The sequence below is a fragment of the Coturnix japonica genome, chromosome 3 (assembly GCF_054131305.1).
Source record: "Coturnix japonica strain WE chromosome 3, WE-NBRP24, whole genome shotgun sequence".
NCBI classification, from domain to species: domain Eukaryota; kingdom Metazoa; phylum Chordata; class Aves; order Galliformes; family Phasianidae; genus Coturnix; species Coturnix japonica.
This window is the reverse complement of record NC_140665.1, coordinates 36,346,527-36,369,330: the sequence shown is the minus strand read 5'-3', so window position 1 is coordinate 36,369,330 and position 22,804 is coordinate 36,346,527. Positions and strand designations below refer to the sequence as shown.

The 22,804-nt window shown below is 33.8% G+C and overlaps 1 protein-coding gene across 9 annotated transcripts in view; it reads left to right on the top strand.

The window, feature by feature from the left end:
• RYR2 (ryanodine receptor 2) overlaps nt 1-22,804 on the top strand; it is a 298,055-nt gene that overhangs the window by 264,967 nt on the left and 10,284 nt on the right. For all 9 annotated transcript variants that reach the window (XM_085543326.1, XM_085543332.1, XM_085543330.1 and 6 more), the window contains 13 exons: nt 40-113; nt 7,550-7,630; nt 8,348-8,436; nt 9,293-9,421; nt 10,525-10,629; nt 12,205-12,286; nt 13,314-14,617; nt 14,981-15,045; nt 16,833-16,980; nt 18,632-18,718; nt 19,554-19,772; nt 21,401-21,531; nt 22,088-22,130. In XM_085543326.1, the coding sequence (XP_085399452.1) occupies nt 40-113; nt 7,550-7,630; nt 8,348-8,436; nt 9,293-9,421; nt 10,525-10,629; nt 12,205-12,286; nt 13,314-14,617; nt 14,981-15,045; nt 16,833-16,980; nt 18,632-18,718; nt 19,554-19,772; nt 21,401-21,531; nt 22,088-22,130 (2,557 nt within the window). The remainder of the gene's footprint in view (nt 1-39; nt 114-7,549; nt 7,631-8,347; nt 8,437-9,292; nt 9,422-10,524; nt 10,630-12,204; nt 12,287-13,313; nt 14,618-14,980; nt 15,046-16,832; nt 16,981-18,631; nt 18,719-19,553; nt 19,773-21,400; nt 21,532-22,087; nt 22,131-22,804) is intronic.

The window sequence follows — 22,804 nt, the reverse complement described above, 5'->3', positions numbered from 1 at the left end:
ACCTTTCAAAAATACAATTATTTTTTTTTTTCATTTCAGTGTTCTTGATCTAAATGCATTTGAACGTCAAAACAAAGCAGAAGGCCTTGGCATGGTGACTGAAGAGGGATCAGGTAATAATTTAATTGAAATGATATCCAAACATTTCTCGTTTACATTTTGTAGAAGAAAATTTGAAAGAAACCTTTAAATATGTATCTAGAGTCTGAAGCTAAGATATGATATCTGGAAGTGTCTTATATGTAATTGATCTACTTAAGCCCATACTTGTCAATAGTAAATAAGTTTCAGAACTGTCTCAAAGGAGGCTTACCCATCATTTTGAAGAAGTGAAGAAGAGACTGCATGTAAAATTGAAAGCAGGTTCTAGTTACAAACAATGTTTATACATTTATAGCATTTCAGAAGTCCTTAACCGGTTTCAGCATAAAATGAACTTAAAAGCTCCCACGTGATTTGGCCAGACTTTAAATCAGACAATTTAGTTAAACAATAGGTTAAATAGTGAAGTTCAAGAAAAAACTCTATTTGATGTTTGGAGAAAGGTCTTCTGGGAAAGCTGCTTCTTTGAAATAAGCATTTATGTTTATCTGTAAAATATAAAATAAAAAAGTGCTTCACTTTTGACTTTGTACAACTTCAGCTTTCTACCCCCTGTGTTGTCAGTTCACTGTCAGTTTCTTTCTTCTGTTTGACAGTAAGTGCTTTGATTACCTTCCTATGTTGTCTGCAATGGTTAGTCTCATTTTTACATGACTATTAGGCTACCAAAGCACAGTTTCTCCCCTTATGTACAATATTTTTTACAGTGTATTTTTGTGTTTGAATCCTACAGTGACCAAATCTTTTAACATGTTTTTATCTTAAAAACCAGGTAAAAAAGCTTGACTGCATAATCATCATTGCATTTTGGGGCTCATAGATCATACCTGCAACACTTCATATCTCATTAGCTATTGTGTCTGTAAATCTTTTATGTAGCTTATTTCCTGACTATTGAATTACTTGTATCAAATCAGTACAATAGAATATTAAATTTGGCTGGATTGCTTCAAAACTGATAATGAAATGCTGTTTCTCCAAAAGTGCTGCACAGTAAAATTATAAGTTAAATATAGACAGCTAGATTTAAGTGAGTAAAAAAATAATAATAATAATACAGTGAACTCTAATGGCTAAACTTTGGTCACATGATTGTAAATTGAACACTGATACAATTATCTGTCACACAAGTTTTTTAACCATTACTTTACTATTTTACTGAAAACTATTTTGCACAATCTTTTAAGATTTTGGACAATATTTCTGTTACTAAATATTTGTTTATAATTTGATTTTTAAGATGAACAGCTACCTCTGTTTCGAGAAATTCCTGCTATTGAATGCAGATAAAAACAATTATTTGAGCATTGCATAATTAACTCTACTGATGCTGAAGTATTTTCTTCCTCATTTCAGGGAATTTTTGTTTGTTTGTTTGTTTTCCATTTATTTGGTCCTTATATTTTAGTATAGTATTAATTTTGCCAAAAGCAATACTAAATCAATTCTGTGTTTGCTGAAAACAATTTATCAATTTTATCTTTTTTTTCCTGTTTCCTTTTCGTTGAACTAAATGTCCTCCCTTCCTCAGTCATCACTAATGAGCGCGGTAATTATTAAACACATCTGCCTTTTCTTTATTTTTTTCTGTTGTTAGCTTTGTGTCAGCACTGTACAGCTCCTGAACACCATTAGAATTTTTTGTTTCTGTAAGAGTGTTAAACCAGTGGTTCTCTCCTATTATAATTATGTATTCTAAACTTCTTGATTTTTTGCGTCAACTCTCCCTGCTTTGTTCTTCCTTCCTTTCTCAGGATTTGCACAGTAACTGGCATGCTAGATGTAAGAGCAGCAAGCTTTTTAAAATTTTTTTTTCCTTTTTATTTCTTTTTATTTTAGTGTTCCCAGTATTTGTTTAAAAAATAAATACAACAACAACAACAAAAAAAGTGTACCTCTACATACACCAAGTCTTGTGCTATAGTCCTCCTGTAGTATTTATGTTGTGTTTTGAATGTAGCTTTATTGCTGCATTGGTTTGTGCAAACACAGGAAATCAGTGGTGGATCCAGTGAGGATTTGAGGGTGGTTAGTGAGGAGAGGACCAGCCACTGGCTAGGTTTATCTAATGTGGTCAGGAGTTGATACCAGGGGAGAGATGGTTCTTCTCTAATATAGAGGTATAAATGTTTATGGGTGGCTCGTCTTTGCTCTGAAAACTACTTGACGTTTAAATGTTCCTATACCTCAACAGTACTCTAAAATACTGTAAAATGTCTTGTAAGAGTAGTTGCCATGATATGTTACCATCAACCTCAAGAACTAAGAATTAAAAATAAAAAATGGATATACCTTTCAGAGAAACACTAAGCTCAAACACAGGAGACGTCTTTTGATTAGCAAAATGTTGAAGGAGGAAAGTGAAAATCTCAATTTTTGCTTGTATTCTCAGTCAAAATTTCCATTTAGCAAACTAAGAGAATTCTACAGTTAGGATCATGTGTTTTGGTTTTCTTTGTTATTGACAAGCAGTGACAGCATTGTCAAGATAGAGTAATTACACTAAGCCAAACAAAAGAAAGGTTTCTCATTTTCTTCTTAGAGTTACTTTATTCTATGAGATTATGATCCCTTCAAATTATAGTGTTTTCTGTATTATAAAGCACACGTTTCTCAATTCACTGAAAAGAAATATACAAAAGAGCTGTCTAGCTGCTGGTATTAAAACCTGATAGCATTATGAGAGCCAAGCCAGTGCCTGTTTGAGGAAATCCTTAGATGAACATTTTTCAGGTATCCTAGATTTTATGGGATACATGACATTATATGTCTGTTTGCAATTGTATGAGTAGCCACCTGTAAAAATACCTCCAAGGAAGTACCAATGACAGATGTGGAACTTTCTCCCATTCTTTTTCTTCAAGGGAGATACTTATTCTATGAGTAACAAATTACTACTCATTAACAATCATTTTATTGATTCCCATGGGAATGGCATAATATAAAATGTACATTGTAGCCTGTTTTTCATGTCTTCTGAATCTGGCAGAGAAGCATATTAATGACTAACTATAAGTGAGTTTACTACATGTAAGTCAAATTATTCTTGCCAAATTCAAAGAAAGACTTCTCTTGACTCTTGTGAGAGTACATTCATGTTTTCATGAAGGCCAGTGCTATATAAGTTTGTTTCTGGTCCCACATCAACTTCAGCAATAGGCAGAAAGCCCTATACTTAGTCAACATGAATTTGAGATTCATTGCTCTATTCCAACTGTTTCTTTGTGCTGTCCACATTTTAAGCTCCTTGTCCTGGTATTCCTCAGACTGGTACTACCTTCCCTTTCCAAACCCTGGAACCCCCACTGGTAAAAACATCAATGGTTCTTTCGCAAATGTGTTTCTTTCTTGTTCTTGTGATGTACTCGATGTTGTTTCTTCTGTACGTATGCTGTTTTGATTTGATTGTTCATTTCCTTTCTGGGAAAAAAAGAAAAGAAAAAAAAAAAAAGAAGGATTCTAAACCAAACCAGTGTATAAATGCTTACTATTTTGTGATGGTTTTTCATTCTTCATTTAAAACTCACTCTGTCATTTCACTGTGAGTCAAAATATTCTTGAAAGTGCAGTGTTTTTTAAGTGCCTTGCTTTATGTCTCATATCATGTGGAAAGCTTATGCTTAGTTAATCTTACATTTGGTAGGCAATATTCCAGAAAGCTATTTTTAATTTCTAATTGTTTTAAGAATTCATAAATACACTTATGTATATTAGGATGAAATTATTTTTCTTCCAATTGTAATTCACAATCAGGATAATCCTACTTCTGCACACTTGTAGTTTGAAATTTCTTGTTTTCTGAATACTTAGGAGAAAGTTTGCTTTAAATTGCTGTTTTCAATGAAATGTGCTAAATACATCTGGCCAATTGTACAGATAGAAAATGATAGTAAGGATAGTTGGGACAGACTCTGCTCAGGAGTTGGACCAGATGACCTTTGACGATTGCTTGCAACTCAAACCACTCTATCACTGTGTGATCACTAAAACTCAGCTAGAATTTCTACAAAACAATAGCTTCTAGCTGAAACAGTAATACCTTTCCAGTCTTTTAGGTATTGTAATGAAAAGTATTTCTCCAAGTTTTTTTTAATCTAAAGAAATGTAATATAGCTAAACAAGGTAGTTCTCTTTAATAGATATAATTATGCCAGCTTATTCTTTGACATGTAGAAAGATGAATAAGTTCCCATGTGAGCAATGTGAGAGTTGATAGGGAAATTTTGCACCTGAAATTTCACTCATTTTGATTTGCCATCCCATTTTCTTCTGCTTTATCTAAAAGAGAACTTCGCTAGCATATCTATGGAAACATAATGTACCAGTCTTTCATGTTGATAAAATTTGTACTAATGTTTTTACTGTTCTCAGAAAACACTGTCTTCAGTGTTATGTTCATGCTAGTATATTGAACTACAAACTTCTGAAGTTTTAGACTGTTTTTAGTCTAATCTTTTTATCTGTCTAAATTAATGTAAGGATAAAATTCTATTGCATTTAACTGGTACTGAATGTGTGAGACATCTTTAAAATATTAACATGCAAATGGAAATTTCAAGAGGACCATTTATAATGTTTTGCATCATATTTGACAGTCTTTGTCACGTGCTATTGTGTCACCTAAGGGATCGGGCTAGTTGATTTCATCCTTCAGAAAACAGTCCAGAATTCAGACAGAGAAAGAACATTTAAACTGCAAGTGTTAGCTTACTACTGTAATACTATCTTATGGCAAAACTCTTTATTTATAATTAATACTGGTAAGATACACATCTTTCCTGAATAGGGCTATAGTGTCAGTAAATTGTTTTTCTTTTCTTTCTTTCTTTTTTTTTTTTTTTTAGGAAAACTCTTTTTATTTTTAGCTATTAATATTATATTGTGGCATTTTTTGTTCCTTCATAAGTTCTCAGAAAGCTTATTTGTAATAAAATATAATAATATAATTTTAGCATTTGAATTTAATCTGATAGCAAAGGATGTGTTATTAAACTGGGAATTATGCAAATGTTTTGTAATGAAGACAGTGATTATGTGAAATCAGTGTATAAGTTTTTGTCATTCTCTGACATAGTCCCACTTAATGTGGTTCTCTAAGTCCATTGTAATTCTCTGTAGCCCACATTTCAGTGATGTTTTCTACATTTATATTACTGTTTTTGAATCAGTGTTTGCATTTATAAGGGGTACTTAAGAAGCTTGAATTTGGAAATCTGTGCTTTTCTTCTTTGAATCAGATTCTTGAAACGTCAAAGGCATGCAGTAAGAATAAATTTACTATGAGAGATCTTTGCTCTTGCTTAGCTGCCTTAAATGAATTCCTGATCCTTTCTGGAAGATTAATGTATCAGTATTTCTGAGTAATAGAAGTCAAACGTATTCCACAATGGATATTTATTATAAACAATCAGGCAACAACAAAACAGAGAATTATCAAACTTGGACACGTGCACTTTCAAGGAAACAGACATATTTCATTTTTTTCAATCAAACTTATTTTCATTTCCTGTATAGTTATACTTCTGTTCTTATACATCATAAACACAGGATATCAGTTTTTCCAAAACTACACACATAAATTTTTCATGTGTGTGGTCGTACCATTTACATCCAACATGAGCAATGGCAGCATTTTGACTATTGTTACATGTGTGTAAGCAAATATGTGCCAGAATATACATCATAACAACAAAAGCCAAAGGGGACAGTGTCAGGACAAACTGAGCCATGTTGTATGTGGTTTGCATATTTCTAAGTACATTTTCTCAATTAAAGTTTTTGTGAAGTGGCATGAATATGTGTGTGCAACAGCAAAGGTTGTATTAGATTTTATAGAAAGAAATCAATCTGCACTTCAATTCTGTAGTTTCCAACTAGGCATCTCTTTCAGTAACATCTGAAAAATAAAACTCCTGACAATACCAGCATTGGTTTTAGTCAGATTTTAGTCAGCTGTAGAAATGGATAACTAGCATTATTTAAAATCTTTGCATGTCCGAGCTGTTGGAAGCAGTGCTTTTTATTTATTATTTACTTTAAAATAGAGAAAAAGATTATTTTCAAAAGGATTAACTTTTTCAGCATATGTGAGATTGCATACATGCATACAATTTTATTTTGCAGAACTGTCCCATAACTTGTATTCGTTTTATAATTCCTGTATGGTATAGCTGAATAAAGTGCCCTCCCCAACCATTAAAATATTAAAATTGGGATTTGTTTTATAACATTTATAAATATCAGTGGGTGAACTAAAAGCCAGAAGGGATTTAAAAATATTTTAACTTACTTTGTAGTCTTATTCATGCAAATGGCTTTGATTCAGTGATGTCTTGATATGTAAAAAACACATAGTTGGGCCCTTCATGAACTTGATTTCACAAGCTGTAGTATATAAACCATTTTCTCTACAGTTGTCCTACATATTTTCATTCTTCCCCTTTGCTGTCTAAAAATAACACCTAGCCACATATTCAAATGATGTATATTCTCAAAGAAATTAAGTTTTGTGGTTTCCATTTTTATTTCCATTCCAAATAATTGTCCAAAGTCCTAAAAGGGGAATTTTCTGTAGACCCTTTATTTGTTTTAATCACCAGTATTATTATCTTATTATTAACTTTTATTGGCTGCTGTTCTATCTTTTTCGCAGTTTTGACTGTTTTCACTAATGAATGTTTGTTTCTTCTCATCTCAGTTCAGCATGTGCAGTTAAGTGTAGGTGTTGAAATAATTGAAATAGCATTGTTTTAATACGAGGCTTACTAGTATACTGTTGTCTATTGAAGGATCATGAAAATTGTTTTAAGATTTATACTTCACGATTTTATTTGTCTACCAAAAAATGAACCTAGGTCAGTGAAGCCCACTGGCATTTGTTCTAGTTCATCTTAAGTTTATTGCTTTATTTTGTCAAGGGAAACAAAAGCCCAAGATCCATTTTATGTTGGCAGCAAACAGGTACTAAATCCTGTCTAATTGATTATTGAGAACGCAGATAGCTATAAATCCTGGGTTATTTGAAGATATTTTAAAATCCTATCATTTACTTGAGGAATGATTTTCATTACCATTCAATTAATCCTCTTTTTAAGTACTGTGTTTTGCGGACGGTAACAAAATTCATCTTATCCTAACCTTTGTTTGTCATACAGCGTTCATGCCTAGAATACTCAAACAAGAATGTAAATCATGGATTATTTCTAAAATGTTGCCATGCTCATGTCACCATACTTATAAATCCAAAGTTATTTATTTATTTTTAATTAAGACTTTTTGAAACAAACTATCTGTCAAGCACAAGTCATATGTGCTTCAGGTAGATTGTAGGCTATAAATTTTCTCTTTCCATCTTCCTTAAAATTAAATATGGAGATTTTCAGCAGGGGGCATGCAGTATTAGCTGTCAGCCTGTGATAATCTGTGCTTCCATCTGGACTTTCTGCAGGAGAAAAGGTGATGCAGGATGATGAGTTCACCTGTGACCTCTTTCGCTTTCTTCAATTGCTTTGTGAAGGACACAATTCAGGTTTGTGGGCAGCCTTCCAGATAAGCCAAGGTGGCACTAATTGTAAGATAACTAATGATAAAAGCTCTTCATTGCTGTAAGTTGGGCAGTCTTCCTGAAATATTATAGAATGTATTGAAGCTGCTAAAAATAAAAAATAAATATATTTATATGTGATAAATTGTCAGGCCATTTAATCTCTTTAAGCTTTGTAGAAAAGGTTCTGGTTTCCAAACTGATGAATTTTCAGTCATGACTGGACTGGAAAAGATAAACGGCATTGGAAAATGCACATGATTTATAACTTCTGGCCAGTGATTGAGAGAAGAAAAAAATTTACATTAACCACTGGTCGTATATATGACGGTGCAGTTAGGAATTGTGTAAATCTGAGACTTGATTTCATTGTCACTTTGGAAAATATGTATTATGCATCATTCTCTTAGTATTGATGGAATTCTCAGGATGTGAAATTAGTCATAAATATGGCCGAGTTCAACTTCTACAGATGAGAAAAAATAAAAAAAGAAATAAATAAAAATCAAATTCCTGGCTCATGCTTTGCTGATAAATTGATATGATCTTTGCAATAAAATGATGAAATTCTCAAATAGAATTAGTGAAATAATAAAAATCCATTCCTTTAAGATACACTTTCCTAGATCGTGTTTATTCAGAATTTAATTAGAAATAATTTTGTACTTTAATTTAGACTAAATCTTTTATTTGAAATTTTAGATTTTCAGAATTACCTGAGAACTCAGACTGGTAACAACACAACTGTTAATATTATCATTTCCACTGTGGATTACTTATTGAGAGTTCAGGTAGGTTAACTCCTGTACAAATTAATTAGATGACAAAGATGGCTAGTATTTCCTAATGGATATATGTTGGGGTAAAGGGGAGGAGGGAAAACAGAAGGCTGATTTAAAAGCCTTTCAAGCCTCTACTTTGAAGATTATCCTTAGTCTTTAAATATGAAAGCTTACAATTATTACCAGTAACAATTAATCACTGTACATGATACTCAATCAGTTTCATTTCATTTTTATTTATTTAGCAAAATTTTCTCTTAACCATTTATGTATTGTGACTATGAATTCCAGGCTATTAAAATAAGTATTCTTTAAGTTGCTGCTGTTATCAATATTGCTATTTATCTTTACACATTCTGTAGAAGTTTTAGGGGTAATACAGAAATTTCTATTCCATTGCTTACTTTGTTGAAACTTTTATGATATTTCCTTCGGGGAAGACGGAAACAGGCATCTTGCATAAAAAACTGCCTTTGTTCCCACTACTGAATGGGTATCAAGCACAGAGTACAAAGAGAGATTCTTTCATGATCAGCTTGCAACATCACAGTAATATTGTGTCCTGCACAGAATGCAAACAGTTTCATCTCTAAGAGCAGATGGCAACCAATCTCATTCTTTTTTTCCTTTTTTTTTTTTCCTTTTTTTAATTTTTTTTTTTTCTTTTTGCCAGTTCATTATTGTTCCTATCATTTCCCTTGAGATGAGAATCCTTGAAGTAATACTTGACAAACTGTGAGGGATCATTTAAAAACATAAGCTAATTAATTTTTGAAACTATATTCCTAGCAAATGTTTTTCTTGATGAAAAATTTATTAAAGAAACGAATTGTGTAATCTCTGTGCTTCTCACAACTGTTTTTAGGAGTCCATTAGTGATTTCTATTGGTATTATTCTGGGAAGGATGTTATTGATGAACAAGGGCAACGAAATTTTTCCAAAGCCATCCAGGTTGCAAAACAAGTTTTCAATACACTCACGGAGTATATCCAGGTAAAATATTTCATTGTAATCTTATGGATTTGCAAGAAAATGAGTAATACTTCAAATATGAAAATAACGCAGGGAAAATGAGGTATAGTTAGGGATATAAAATAGATGGAACTGTACTTCAAAAATGATTTTAGTGCATTAATTCAAATAGGAAGTGAAGTTTTGTGTTACTGGCACTGCTCTTTCAGGGCCTTAATAATGCAGGCTAATTTACAGCTATTAGTAAATAATTGTCCTTCGGTTGTTTACAAATTACAGATACTGTAGCAGAGGAGCTGGGGACTTGTTGATCTTTGAGGTCCCTTTCAGCCGAAGCAATTCTGTGATAGTAGGGTGGACTTTTTAGTTAATTATTTCTGAGGCAACATTCATTTCCTCACAAAAAATGAAAAATGGAATGTTTCACTAAATGATTAATCTCCAAATGTATTATACTGAAGTGTAATAACTGCTGAATAAGTACAAGTAGCAGCAACTTATATACATGTGCATACACGTGTTTATTGTATACTTATATGGCAAATCACAAGAAATATTGTTAGCTAGTAAATATTTAATGTGCTTTTGTCTGAGGTTTGAAAAGATTTTATAATATTGCTTTTTGGAAATTGGATTTTTTTTTTTTTTTTTTAGAATAATATTTTTTTAACTCCGTGTTCTACAAGTAGATATACTGGAAAGAAAGCTAAACCAACAAATCAGGAATCCTAGTCTCAAATCTCTTATAACAATTTTGCATCTGTACTGCGTATGGTTATTTCTAATTTACATGTGCATCAGCTTGAAGATCTGTGCTCCTCTAACATGTGTAGTTTAAAGTTCTGAATAGCTAACCCCTACTTTATGTTCTTTTGTTAATTGACTCTTGGCTAAAGCAGGGTTGGAATGGCTATTAGCAATTGGCATTGCTCATGGTTGGTGGTGCTTATGAATTAGGTAATTATGTTTATGTTTCTTTTTTCAAAGCATTTTTAAAGGGCAATACTATACCTCTCTATTTGTTTGTTTGTTTGTTTTTTAAATTGAGTTTCTATTAGTTAAAACCTGCTTTTTTTTTTTTCTTTTTTTTTTTTTTTTTCTCTTATTGCGATGTTAAAAAACAGGGGCCATGTACTGGGAATCAGCAAAGCCTGGCACACAGCAGGCTATGGGATGCTGTAGTTGGTTTTCTTCATGTATTTGCTCACATGCAGATGAAGCTGTCTCAGGTATCTTTTTGTTCTTCCTTTTAAAGTTAATGACTTTTTACCAAAGATTAACTGTATTTGTTACTGTGAGTAAATAATAACAACAGTTGATGTTGGAGGCAAGAGGAAAAATAAGGAAGAGGTGAAATAATAAAAAAGCATTTCAAGGCGTAAACTATGGAATTGCAGTGCATGTGAATAGCAGGCCTATAAAAGAATTACTGTCCACGATCTCAAAGCTGATTAAATGAAGCTGAAAATGAAGCCTATCACCTGAAATCAGAAAAACAAAACAAAACAAAAAAACAACTTAGCCAGCTCAAGTGTTGCCTATCAAAGTTATGCCTCCTTGTTTTCTGCAATTTTGCAAAAGCCTTTTATGCAGGAACTATCTTCCCCATTTAGGTGCCTAGTTCAAAGCGGACATCTAAGCCTTTTCTGTTCTCAGTGGGGAAAAACTCTAATCTTTAGAATGAGTTAATTGCTTTTGGATGTGAGTACTCCTTTCATGAACTACAGAACATATGGGAGACTAGCGCAGACAGTTCTGATGAGGACTAAAGTTAGAGAAGAAGAATCCTATCCTTAAACACTGTGTTTTTCAGCTTCTTAATTTTTTTAAAATAATGCAGTTCACTTTACATTACACATTTTTAATCAAATGTAATAATTCTCAATTTTTTGAAATAATTTGATGTTTTCTGAGAATAGTGTCATAATTATGAATAAGTTTCAGTTGTTAAGCAATTTAACTCTGAAGGGAACTACGATTTCCTTATTTATTTATTTATTTCCAATCTTCATGCATACTATAATGATTTTGGATTATCTTTATTATATTCAGAATAGAAAAAAAAAAGTCTGTGATTGTGTAGTCCACAGTAGTGACTACTGTTCTTTCTTCGTGAACCACTAAAGCAGTGTGGAAAGTAATACATAAGTAGTTACAGACAGCCAGGCAAACACATGTAAGCTAATTGTTGATTAAGAAACCTGATTTGATTATGAGCAAGATCTGGTTTCACAGCAATGACAAGAATATGATTTGAGCTGTTCCAGCATGAATTCAAACTGTCTTTTAGCTAGTACATCTAGAAAATGATGATACTATGCTGCTTCAGACAAAGCCAAGAACCTTTGCTCAAAAAGATCCACTGCAGTGTGTGGAGTTTCTCATGCTGTTCTGCACAATGACATAAACAGCTTGCTCTGAATGTATGATAAGTAGAGACAGTGCCTTTCTCTTGTGTGGAGCTCAAACTCGTAGCTTTTGGGAGTTTGTTTAGTTCCTTTTATAATCACGTTTCACTTGGAGCCCTATATGCTGCTGCCATGGTTGTTTTTTGCAAGGCTTCTAGGCTGTGAATTTGATTACATCAACAGTAATGCTATTTCAGATGTCATTAATCATTACAGAAGCATCACCTATGGGCTTGACGTACTCAGTTATTGCTTTATTCCTTTATTACCACTCTCAATACTAATAGCTTCTTAATTTTTAAGTCTTATTTTTACAGTGTTGCATCTGCATAAACATGTATGAATGATAAGAAAGTTGATAGACATCTTATTTATATGTTTGTGTCCATTATTTAGGATTCCAGTCAAATTGAATTACTGAAAGAATTAATGGATCTTCAGAAGGATATGGTTGTAATGTTGCTGTCTATGCTGGAAGGTAGATAAAATTTAATGTTTGTTTTCTTTTACAGTTATTTTGTTAATGATTAGGTTTTTAACTTTAATGAGACAATTGTGAGAGGTCTTAGGTCATAAATTGTGTGAGAGATTTCTATAGTGTGTTTGATATCATTTATATTGCTTCCTCATGACATAATTGCATAAAATCCAGCTATAACAGAAGTTATGTTTTGTTTCTGTGAACTTGGCTTATCTTTTGGCTTTAAGTGAGAAATTTTACTGTTGGAGTTGAAATCCTGAATTCAATGAATTGAACAAATTATTATTTCATTAACAGCTTTAATAGGTTTCAATTATTTTTATAGCCATCTTGGCCATAAATAATAGGCTTCAACTCCTCTAGTAACTTAGTTCAAAGTCCTTTAAAACTAATAATTGAAAATTATCATTCCACAGAGAACGTGATCAGTGTCAAGGAATACATTTACGTAGTTCCTGTCTAGAGGCTATCAGTAGTATTCTGCTTAGAAATACACAAACATAGACAATTGAAAGATAGGGGTTTTTTTTGCTTCTTTCATGTACATTTATTGCCTTGAAAGAACTAGAAGGGCAAATGAAGCCTAAATTGCAGTGTAACCTGGGTTGCTACGGTTTCCTCAAATGAAGTAACTGATAAGCAATGTGAATTGTTAGTACATGTAGACAGCACTCTATGAGGGACCTGCTGAACTAGTCATCCTCACTAATGTGACGCTAATTCTGTCTGGCACCACAGTAAAATGTGTAGTGTTAGTATTGAAAATCTGCCCCTGTCTAACACTTTATTAAATGTAACAAATGTATCTCTCTGTGGCATTTTTGTTCTTTCTTTCTCTGTTTGCAAATATTCAGTCGTATTTTCTCCCAAGTCTTAGGGTAGTGGTATTTGTAAAAGTTTTCTGATTTTACAGCTGGTTTCCATATAAGAGTGTGTTTGCCAATGCTTTACCAATCTTCCTCTTTGCCAAAATGTTTGCTGTTATGAATATCTCGATCTTCATGTAATATGTTGTTACATCTAGGTAATGTTGTGAATGGAACTATTGGCAAGCAAATGGTTGATATGCTTGTGGAATCGTCCAACAATGTGGAGATGATTCTGAAGTTTTTTGATATGTTCTTAAAACTGAAGGATCTGACTTCTTCTGATGCGTTCAAAGAGTATGATCCTGATGGCAAAGGCATAATTTCAAAAAGGGATTTCCACAAAGCAATGGAAAGCCATAAGCATTACACCCAGTCTGAAACTGAATTTTTGCTATCGTGTGCTGAAACGGATGAGAATGAGACTCTGGACTACGAGGAGTTTGTGAAACGATTCCATGAGCCTGCCAAAGACATTGGTTTCAATGTTGCTGTTCTCCTGACCAACCTTTCCGAACACATGCCCCATGATACTCGCTTGCAAACTTTTCTTGAACTGTCAGAAAGTGTGCTGAATTACTTTCAGCCTTTTCTCGGACGTATAGAAATTATGGGCAGTGCAAAGCGCATTGAACGAGTGTATTTTGAAATAAGTGAGTCAAGTCGGACTCAGTGGGAAAAACCTCAGGTAAAAGAGTCAAAGAGACAGTTTATATTTGATGTTGTAAATGAAGGTGGGGAGAAAGAAAAGATGGAGCTTTTTGTTAATTTCTGTGAAGATACCATCTTTGAAATGCAACTGGCTGCCCAAATCTCTGAGTCAGATCTGAATGAAAGGTCAGCAAATAAAGAGGACAATGAGAAAGATAAGCCTGAGGAACAGGATCCTGGAATGGGTTTCTTCTCACTTGTAACTATGAAGTCAGCATTAATAGCGCTCAAGTATAATTTAATGACTCTTATGAAAATGCTCAGCATGAAGAGCCTAAAGAAACAGATGAAAAAAGTGAAGAAAATGACCATGAAGGACATGGTTATGGCTTTATTTTCTTCCTACTGGAGCATTTTAATGGGTTTACTGCATTTTGCCTATAGCGTCTTCCGGGGCTTCTTTCGCATCATTTGCAGTTTGCTGCTTGGAGGAAGCCTAGTAGAAGGAGCAAAGAAAATCAAAGTGGCTGAGCTATTAGCTAATATGCCAGATCCCACTCAGGATGAGGTGCGTGGGGAAGGAGAAGAGGGGGAGAGGAAGCCAGCAGAAACTGCACTGCCTACTGAAGACTTGACTGATTTGAGAACTTTATCAGAGGAAAGTGATCTGCTCTCAGATATATTTGGTTTGGATTTGAAACGAGAAGGTGGACAGTATAAATTGATCCCTCACAACCCAAATGCTGGTTTGAGTGATTTACTGAGCAGTCCTTCTGTAGCACCAATGCCTGAGGCACAGGAAAAAGTCCAGGTAACCATACCTTTTATTTGTGCTGTACATTTCTCTTTTTCATATGTAAAGTATAGTCTTGAAACAAAACTCGCAACTATTTTTGTGTGGCTTTTTTGTTTGTAAAGTTTGTCTTTACTGACATCATAAACTGAAATGATTGTAGCTTTCTTTAAGTACTTGGTAATTTGGTTTGCTTATAATTCAGGGCTAAAATGAAGGATCTTTTTTTTTTTTTCTTTCTTTTTTTTTTTTTCTCAGAGCTTCAACTGTTAAAAAAAAACCTCCCAAAGTTAGAATTTTTCACTCTGTATATTTTTTAACTAACTTTGTTCTGTATAATAGTGTTTAGATACATTAAAAATTATATCTGACTATCTTTAGGAACAGGTGAAAGAAGATGAAAAGGAAGAGAAAGAAGAAACAAAATCTGAACCTGAAAAAGCAGAGTATGTATAACTCTAACCACTGATCTTGCAAATAGATTTGTTTCACTGAAAAATCAACTTGATTTATAGTTACTCCTTTGCCTTTAATTTTATTTCCATTCAAATACCACAGTTGTTTTTTTTTAATCCATCTTCATCATCAAGACACATTTACAAGCGAAGCCCATATAAATAATTTCACCCCAAGATTTTATAAATATAGGTTTCACTGAAATGAATACACTTGTAGAAAATATCTTGAATCTGACAAATCATTTTATACAGGTCTGTTTTAATTGGGCTTAATTTCATCTATTCATTTAATGTTTTCTTGGCAAGTATGAAAATGAGAAGAAAATTTCTTGGAAAAATTTTAAGAGCATTTGTGTTTCAGAGTGGTTATCTATCAGTGGTAGAGACTGAATCTGTTTTGCTCATCCTATTTACTGTCTCATACTTAGAGCTATTTGGATTTTGCAGAAGCTTATTGTTCCATTATGGTTTTAATGAATTACTGAATACTTGCACGTTTTTATGGAGATCATTTGTATTTCATAAATAATAATTTGAGGCCTTTTAAGACACAATAAAATCTAATGTTAATGAGATTATTGAGAATAAAAAAGCAAAACATAGGACTTTGTTTTAACCAGTGAAAACATGGCACTCTATCCCCCTTTTCTGTGGTTCTTGCTAAGTGTATGGTTCCTGTCGTTGATATATCACTACCAAATTCTGAGTGCATCCCTTACTCTCAAGCTATCTCCATGTTGCCCTCATGGTATGGTAAATTCTTGCCAGTAATTAATACTCTTCTTTGTAATCAGTACAGCAAATTTCTACAAATTCGTACTGTCTGGATTAAAGGCGAGTCTTTCTGACTATTGAAGTTCACTGTCGATTGCACTGCTTGGCTATGTGAGTTGCAGCGATGCCTGTATTCTTTGCAAAGAGTGCAAGTGTCTGATGCTGCTACCTGCCCTGAAGCCACCCCCAGTGTATGTTAAACTTTCAAGTGAAAGTTTGCTGAAAATATTCTACTATGAAGCAGCTTAGGACATCAGTTATTCTGTCTGTAGATAGATGGATTAATAATGTAACATATAAGTTGCCTCTCACTCTGATTTGGCCTCAAACGGTCTTCTGTAATCCTTTCATCTATCACGATGTCAAATCTCATTAGCTTCCAAAATAATTCTGAGAATAATTCCTAAGATGTTGTGCTTCAAGAAGGCAGCCCACTGGCTATGACTTTTTATAAGCATCATGGTGATAATCACAGATTGAAATGCTGTCAAGCTTCCTTATTCCTCTCTCCTCCTGGAGGGAGTACTTACATCATCCTTGACTGGACAGAAAAGCAGAAGTTAAAACATTAATCTTGGTTTGTAAATATAAGAAAAAAACAGTATTTTTCAGTTTGTGTGAAAATCAGATTGTTCAAGTGCATGAGGTTGGATGAGAGTGCTTGGACATACAGAGGCAGTTGGGCAGACATTTGCCAAGGCAAATATGAACTGCACAATTATGAAGAGGAGCTTCAGGTAATAAGGTTGGAAGATTCTTGGTTACTTGCCTCTACCAGTTAGCAATTATAACTTCAAGGTGACAAACCAGTAAATTCAATTATCTGTAGATTTAACAAGAATGTCACAATTGCTAGTGCTTTATGCTGAAGATGGATATCTATACTTATTACCAATTTGTATGCACTGCATGAATCACGACTACTTGAATGGAATGATACAGTGTCAGTTTTTTGTCAATTTTATTAAATTATGTTATTTTCATTTTAATCATATCCTAAGAGGAGAGGATGGAGAAAAAGAAGAGAAAGCAAAGGAAGACAAAGTAAAACAGAAGTTAAGACAGCTTCATACTCACAGATATGGAGAACCAGAAATTCAGGAATCAGCTTTCTGGAAGAAAATCATTGCATATCAACAGAAGCTTCTTGTAAGTTGTTTTCTACACGGTGACTTACATATTATGAGACTGATGTACCACAAAATTATTCTACCAAACTGAAAAAGACATATTTACATCTGATAAGTCTCATTCATTCTTCTTTCCACAATCATCCATAAATTAGATATAAAGGCAAAGGTTTATTTGGATTGATAAGTGAAAAACAAAAGCACAAACACAACAACAACAGAAAAAAAGCAGCTGCGCACCCACTGCCCCCAGATAAGGCCAGGAAGATTGTTGGAAGCGCCAAATAGTGAGAACTCGGTCTGAGATAAAGACAGTTCACTAGCAAAGCGAAAGCAACACATGCAAGCAAAGCAAAGCAAAACAAGGAATTCATTTCCTGTCTTCCACAGGCAGCTAGGTGTTCAGCCACTCCCGGAAAAGCTGGGCAAATCATATTTAATGGGTGCTTGGGAAGACAGATGCCATCAATCTGAATATCCCTTGCTTGCTTCCTCCCTATTTCCCTAACACTTACTGTTGGGTGTGTGGCATGTATAGTATTTATTCCAGCTTTGGCCAGCTGTTCTGGCTGTGTCCCCTCTCAGCTCCTTGTACACTCCAAGCTCCTTGTTCACAGGGCAGCAGAAGAAATAGAAGAGTCCTTGGCTCAGGGCAAGCGCTGCTTACGAACAGCTAAAAACATCAGTGTTCTGTCACCACTATTTTAGTAAAAATATACTGAATAGAGCATCTTAAGAATCTCTGAAATCCCAGTCAAAACCGTGAAAAATAGCCATTTCCCAGGTTGTAAAAAGCAAATGGAAGAATATTAGTATACTGGGAATATGCAGTGACCTACATCAAAAAAATGTTACAACTGGCAAAGATAACCTCTCAGAAAGATAATGTCGCCTTCTTTTAAAAGTGCTTGTTTATGTGCAGACTTCTTAGTGTTAACTAATTATATGATGAGAAGTAAGTGGTAAGAGTTATGTGGGTAAAGGAAATGCATTTGCAAAATTATGAGTACATTTTCTTCAATTTTTTTCTGGTTTTCTAATAGCACTATTTTGAACCCTTGAGATTTTTGCTTTTTTTAAACTGTTAATTTATTCATTTTTTAAACTGTTATTTTATAGACAATTGGAAAGGTAAAGTTAGAAACTTTGAAGGTGATTCATGATGTATTTTGTGAAACTTCTTTAAAACGAAGTGGCCCAATTGACAAGATGAAATGACTATAAATTTAGATATTGTTTTGAAACTTAAATATTCAGTCCACCATAGAACATAGGTTTAAGCAAGAATTTGCTCACTGGAACGAGATTTTTCTCACTGTTTCATGTGCTTCAACTTTAATTTTTGATGTTTTTAAAATCAGAAGGGATAGAAAAACATGGAAAGTTTACTTAATGCATAATTTTCCAGTCTTCTGACATGGAAGGCACTAAAGAAAATGAGCATGGCTCATATCCTACATACTAGTATAGTCTGGCTGAAATCATGGGAAATTCTGAAGCAGTGTGAAAAAATAATTTCTTTTTCAGAGTGGGACTGAACGTTCATTACACTATTGATATTGTATTAGTTGTGTAGCTTAATTTCCCTAAAATAATGCTTAAAAATGAAATTCAGGACTGTGGTATCATTATGAGGCAAGGGTGTATTTCAGCTTTATTTATGTTTTCAGAACTATTTTGCTCGAAACTTTTATAACATGAGGATGTTGGCGTTATTTGTTGCCTTTGCCATCAACTTCATCCTGCTTTTCTATAAGGTATGTTCATCACGCTGTTGCTTTTAAAGCTGCATTCTGAAAAACATTCAGGCTTTTTAGACTGTGTCCTACTGTAAAAAACAAACAAAAAAAAACCACCAAAAACTGCCAACCTAACAGAGTAAATACCTTCTTCAGACTGATACTTCAGAGATCTAACAGCGATGTGTTTGCATGAAACACGGAAATGGCTATTTCCTGAGTTCTGTGCTGTGACAAATGCAGCAGAGTAAAAGTATCTCTGCCTCAGATGCTCCATTTCATACATGTGTACAGTGACTCAGCCAACTCCAATTTTCACTGGCAACTTAGTTTAATACACCTCAGCTGAGATGTCTTCCTGTGTCCTCACGCTCCCCTGAGAGAGTGAGTACAGCTGTGTAGAATGTCATGGATAACCTTTGTCAAGGCCTGTAGTAAATATTATAGAAATCAAGATTTTTCAGTTCTTGGAACAACTCTGCTTATAAAGATTGCACGCAGCAGTGTCAGGAGTTCATGGAGTTTTTTCCAGGTGGACCATGCCCTTTCTTGAATTCAAGGTGATAAATTCAGCATGGCCCACACTTGCAAAGGGAAAAGTGTAAAAGAAAATCAACGTTGTCATAGGTTAGTGTAACAAGATAAAGTGGTCTCTGTGAAATATTATCTGTGAACATTTTTTTTTTTTTTTGGGGGGGGGGGGGGAGGGGAGGGAAGGCGGGTGGGAAGATTTCCTCACAATTCTGTTGTCCTTAATGGGATTGTTTTCAGTTGTACTATTTAGCTTGTAGTAGTATGAAACATCTGTCAAAGGAATACACCTGTAATATTAAGATTTAAGTGATTTAAACAGGTCTCCACCTCTGCTGTGACAGAAGAAAAGGAAATTCCTGTAGTGTCTACTGGAGAAAGTATGAAGTTGGACAGCTTGGCGAGTGACAGCCAGAGGGTCATTGCCGTGCATTATGTCCTGGAAGAAAGCAGTGGCTACATGGAGCCCACACTGCGAATTTTGGCCATCTTGCACACAGTCATCTCATTCTTCTGCATCATTGGATACTACTGTTTGAAAGTAAGAAAAACTAATCACTGTGTTTTCTGCTAGCTGCCAACTTTTTATCCACTGAGTAGCATAGGTTGAAACAAAGTTGTAGCTCCTTTTCTTAAACAAGTTGAGAAATCATATGAATACTGTTCTGCTATTGTAATCTACAACAACAACTGAATTAGGTGAATTGTGAATTCAGAAGATTCCAGGCCAGAGCCTAAATTGCTGGTCTGGCATTGGATCATAAGTTCAGTGTTTCCACAGTTACCACATCAGGCCAGCAAGTGTAGCAGGAAATTCTTGTGACTGTCTAGCATTGTTTGATTTTCCACTCTAAGTTTCTCTGCAGATCAGTAAATTCTAAAAACATTTTCATGTTTCACTGGTTAGCATGAACAGTGAAGTCTCAGATTTCTGGGTATGGAGATGTCCTCTTCTACTTCACAGCTTATTATCCTCTTGTCCCACAGTGTTCTTTACAACTGCATTTATTTTTTGACTGGAAGTGATGAGCATTCTTTATAACAAATAATGATAATAATTACATTCTTTCCAAATCTGAAAATGAGGAAAGGACCAAATGTGGTTTCAGTCTCTGTCTTTGGAGATGCATTGATTTCGGTATTAAAAATATTTTTAACTGCAATTCTATGTACATTTGTTTCTGGAGAGTGTTCCACTTGAAATCTGCTATAGTTTTCTCAATTAGTTCTATGAAAATAAGATCAGTACTGTTGTTATTGTATGTAATACAATGATAATCTTAATTTAGTCTACTTTTCATTGTTATTTTTTCAGTATAGCTGTGAACAGTCATACTGGTCATTGCAACGTGGATGCATTTTGAAAACCTGTTAAGTAATTACAGCAGTATTTATTTTCAAAATAAAAACCCAATGAAACAATCCACTATAAGTGTTAACAAAGTAAAGCATGCATTTCCATTGGAAACAGACTTCTAAGTAAAAAACGCTCTACCGAGACCGCTAGTTACATCTCCCTTCTCAGAATGTACTTTTGATTGTCATCCAGAACACAACAATGAGTTGTAAGAAAAGCTTGATCCTTGCTGTTCAGGTGTCTTTCCTGGCAAAGAAGCACAGATAACAAATCAAATGCACAGAATGTGAACAGTGTTTAAGGATTTTAATTTTAACTGCTCACAATCTGTTCTCTGTGCTGTGAAACTTCAAGAATTCTTTAACAAATGAAAGGAAATGTCTAACACCTTCAGGTGCCAGAATGCAATCCAAAAGTCTGATCCCAAATTAATATTTTAGAACTAGAATTTCTAGGGATTTTAGGATATATAATTTGTTATATTTATTTTATCTCTCTTTTTGTATTAGTAATTCTAATAGTTCTGTGGAATCATGCAACCATTTTTATTGGAAGGACATTCACTTTTTTTTTGCCATCTTATTATAGCTGTGCAAAGATTCTTAATTCAGTGATTCTTGAACTAACTGGTCCATGTGCATCTTTACCTCAGAGTGTTCTGGGCAGTTGTCAATTCTTTTAATTTTTTGGACTATTATTTTATACATGTTCAGTTTGCATATTTAATTTTTCTAAAGAAACAGCCTTTTATCTGAGTTTTCAGATATCTCATTGCATTTTTTACTATTTTCTGATACGTTTTTCAACTGCAGGTCCCACTGGTAATTTTTAAGAGAGAAAAGGAAGTAGCAAGGAAGCTGGAATTTGATGGGCTATATATCACTGAACAGCCCTCAGAAGATGATATTAAAGGACAGTGGGATAGACTTGTAATCAACACACAGTGAGTTTTTGCTTAGTCTATAGTTTTGTAAGGAATTATTCTTTTTTATTGTTATTTACTTTTGAGCTGCATGAAGAAAGGAGTGACCAGCACAACAAGGGAGGTAATCGTCACCCTTTATTTTTCTCTGTCTTGGAGCAGCTTACATATTAAGGAGAAGAAAATACCAAGTAATTTGTTTTGACAAGCACAGTGATGATTGTTTATTGCTGTCAGTTCGAGTGAGCTATGGCTTGGATACTTTTATTGGCTCTTGAAGTCTCTCTTTTGGGAATATATTTAAAAGTCTGACTCTTTGCCTCTTGTAATTATGTGACTCCAAATGCTTTGGAGACTTGTCTGGTTGCCATCAGCTCAGTTGTCTTTTTGCAGACATGCTAGTGTGATAGGCTCAGCACCATTTAGTGCCTTTCATTGCAGTGACTACCTGGATTGCCAGGTGATAGTAACAACAGTCTTCGAAAAAAAATCAGTATATAATTTCTGTATCACAGTAAGTAACCTATCTCTTCAGAGCCATCTAAAATGTGCTCTTTTTTTCACATGTGTTTTTCAGGTCTTTTCCAAACAACTATTGGGACAAATTTGTGAAAAGAAAGGTGAGGCTTATTATTATTATTTTTTTTTTTTTTTGTGTGTGTGTACTCCACATTTCTTCAAATAAAATTTTGATTCAGTATATGTATTTCCATATAAACCATTCTAATTATACACACAATTCTGGTAAAATATCATCTCTCACCTTTGGGAGTCATTCAGTTATAATCTTTTTGTTAGAGATCTTCTGATTCCTACATACTCTATCTATATTATTTTATTTGTTGCATTACTAACTATCATCAAATTGTAAAATTATGCAATGTTACTAGTTAGTAAGTGAGGACATTTATCATATCTTTTTCACTTTTGAAGTATTTCCCTTAAAGAAAAATCAGGGATATTTAAGCTATTTAAAGAAAATTTAAATGATATTTTTTCTGTACTTTGTATCTTAAAATAATGTGTAAAGGTCAAATACTTCCGACAAGAAATCTTACTTTAATGAGTTTTTCATGAATAGTCAAAACATCTTTTGCCTGTGTGAGCTAAATATGTGTTTTGATGTGTTTGGTTTTTTTTATTTGCCAGTGACAATTTAGTTATTCTGTTTCTGCTGAGTTGTTTTCCTGTATTCATTAAATGAAACATCTCATTTTTGTCAAGCCTTCCTGGATCTATCGAAGTGATTGATATTAAGCAGGAAATATTACTAAATTATATGATAGATAGAAAC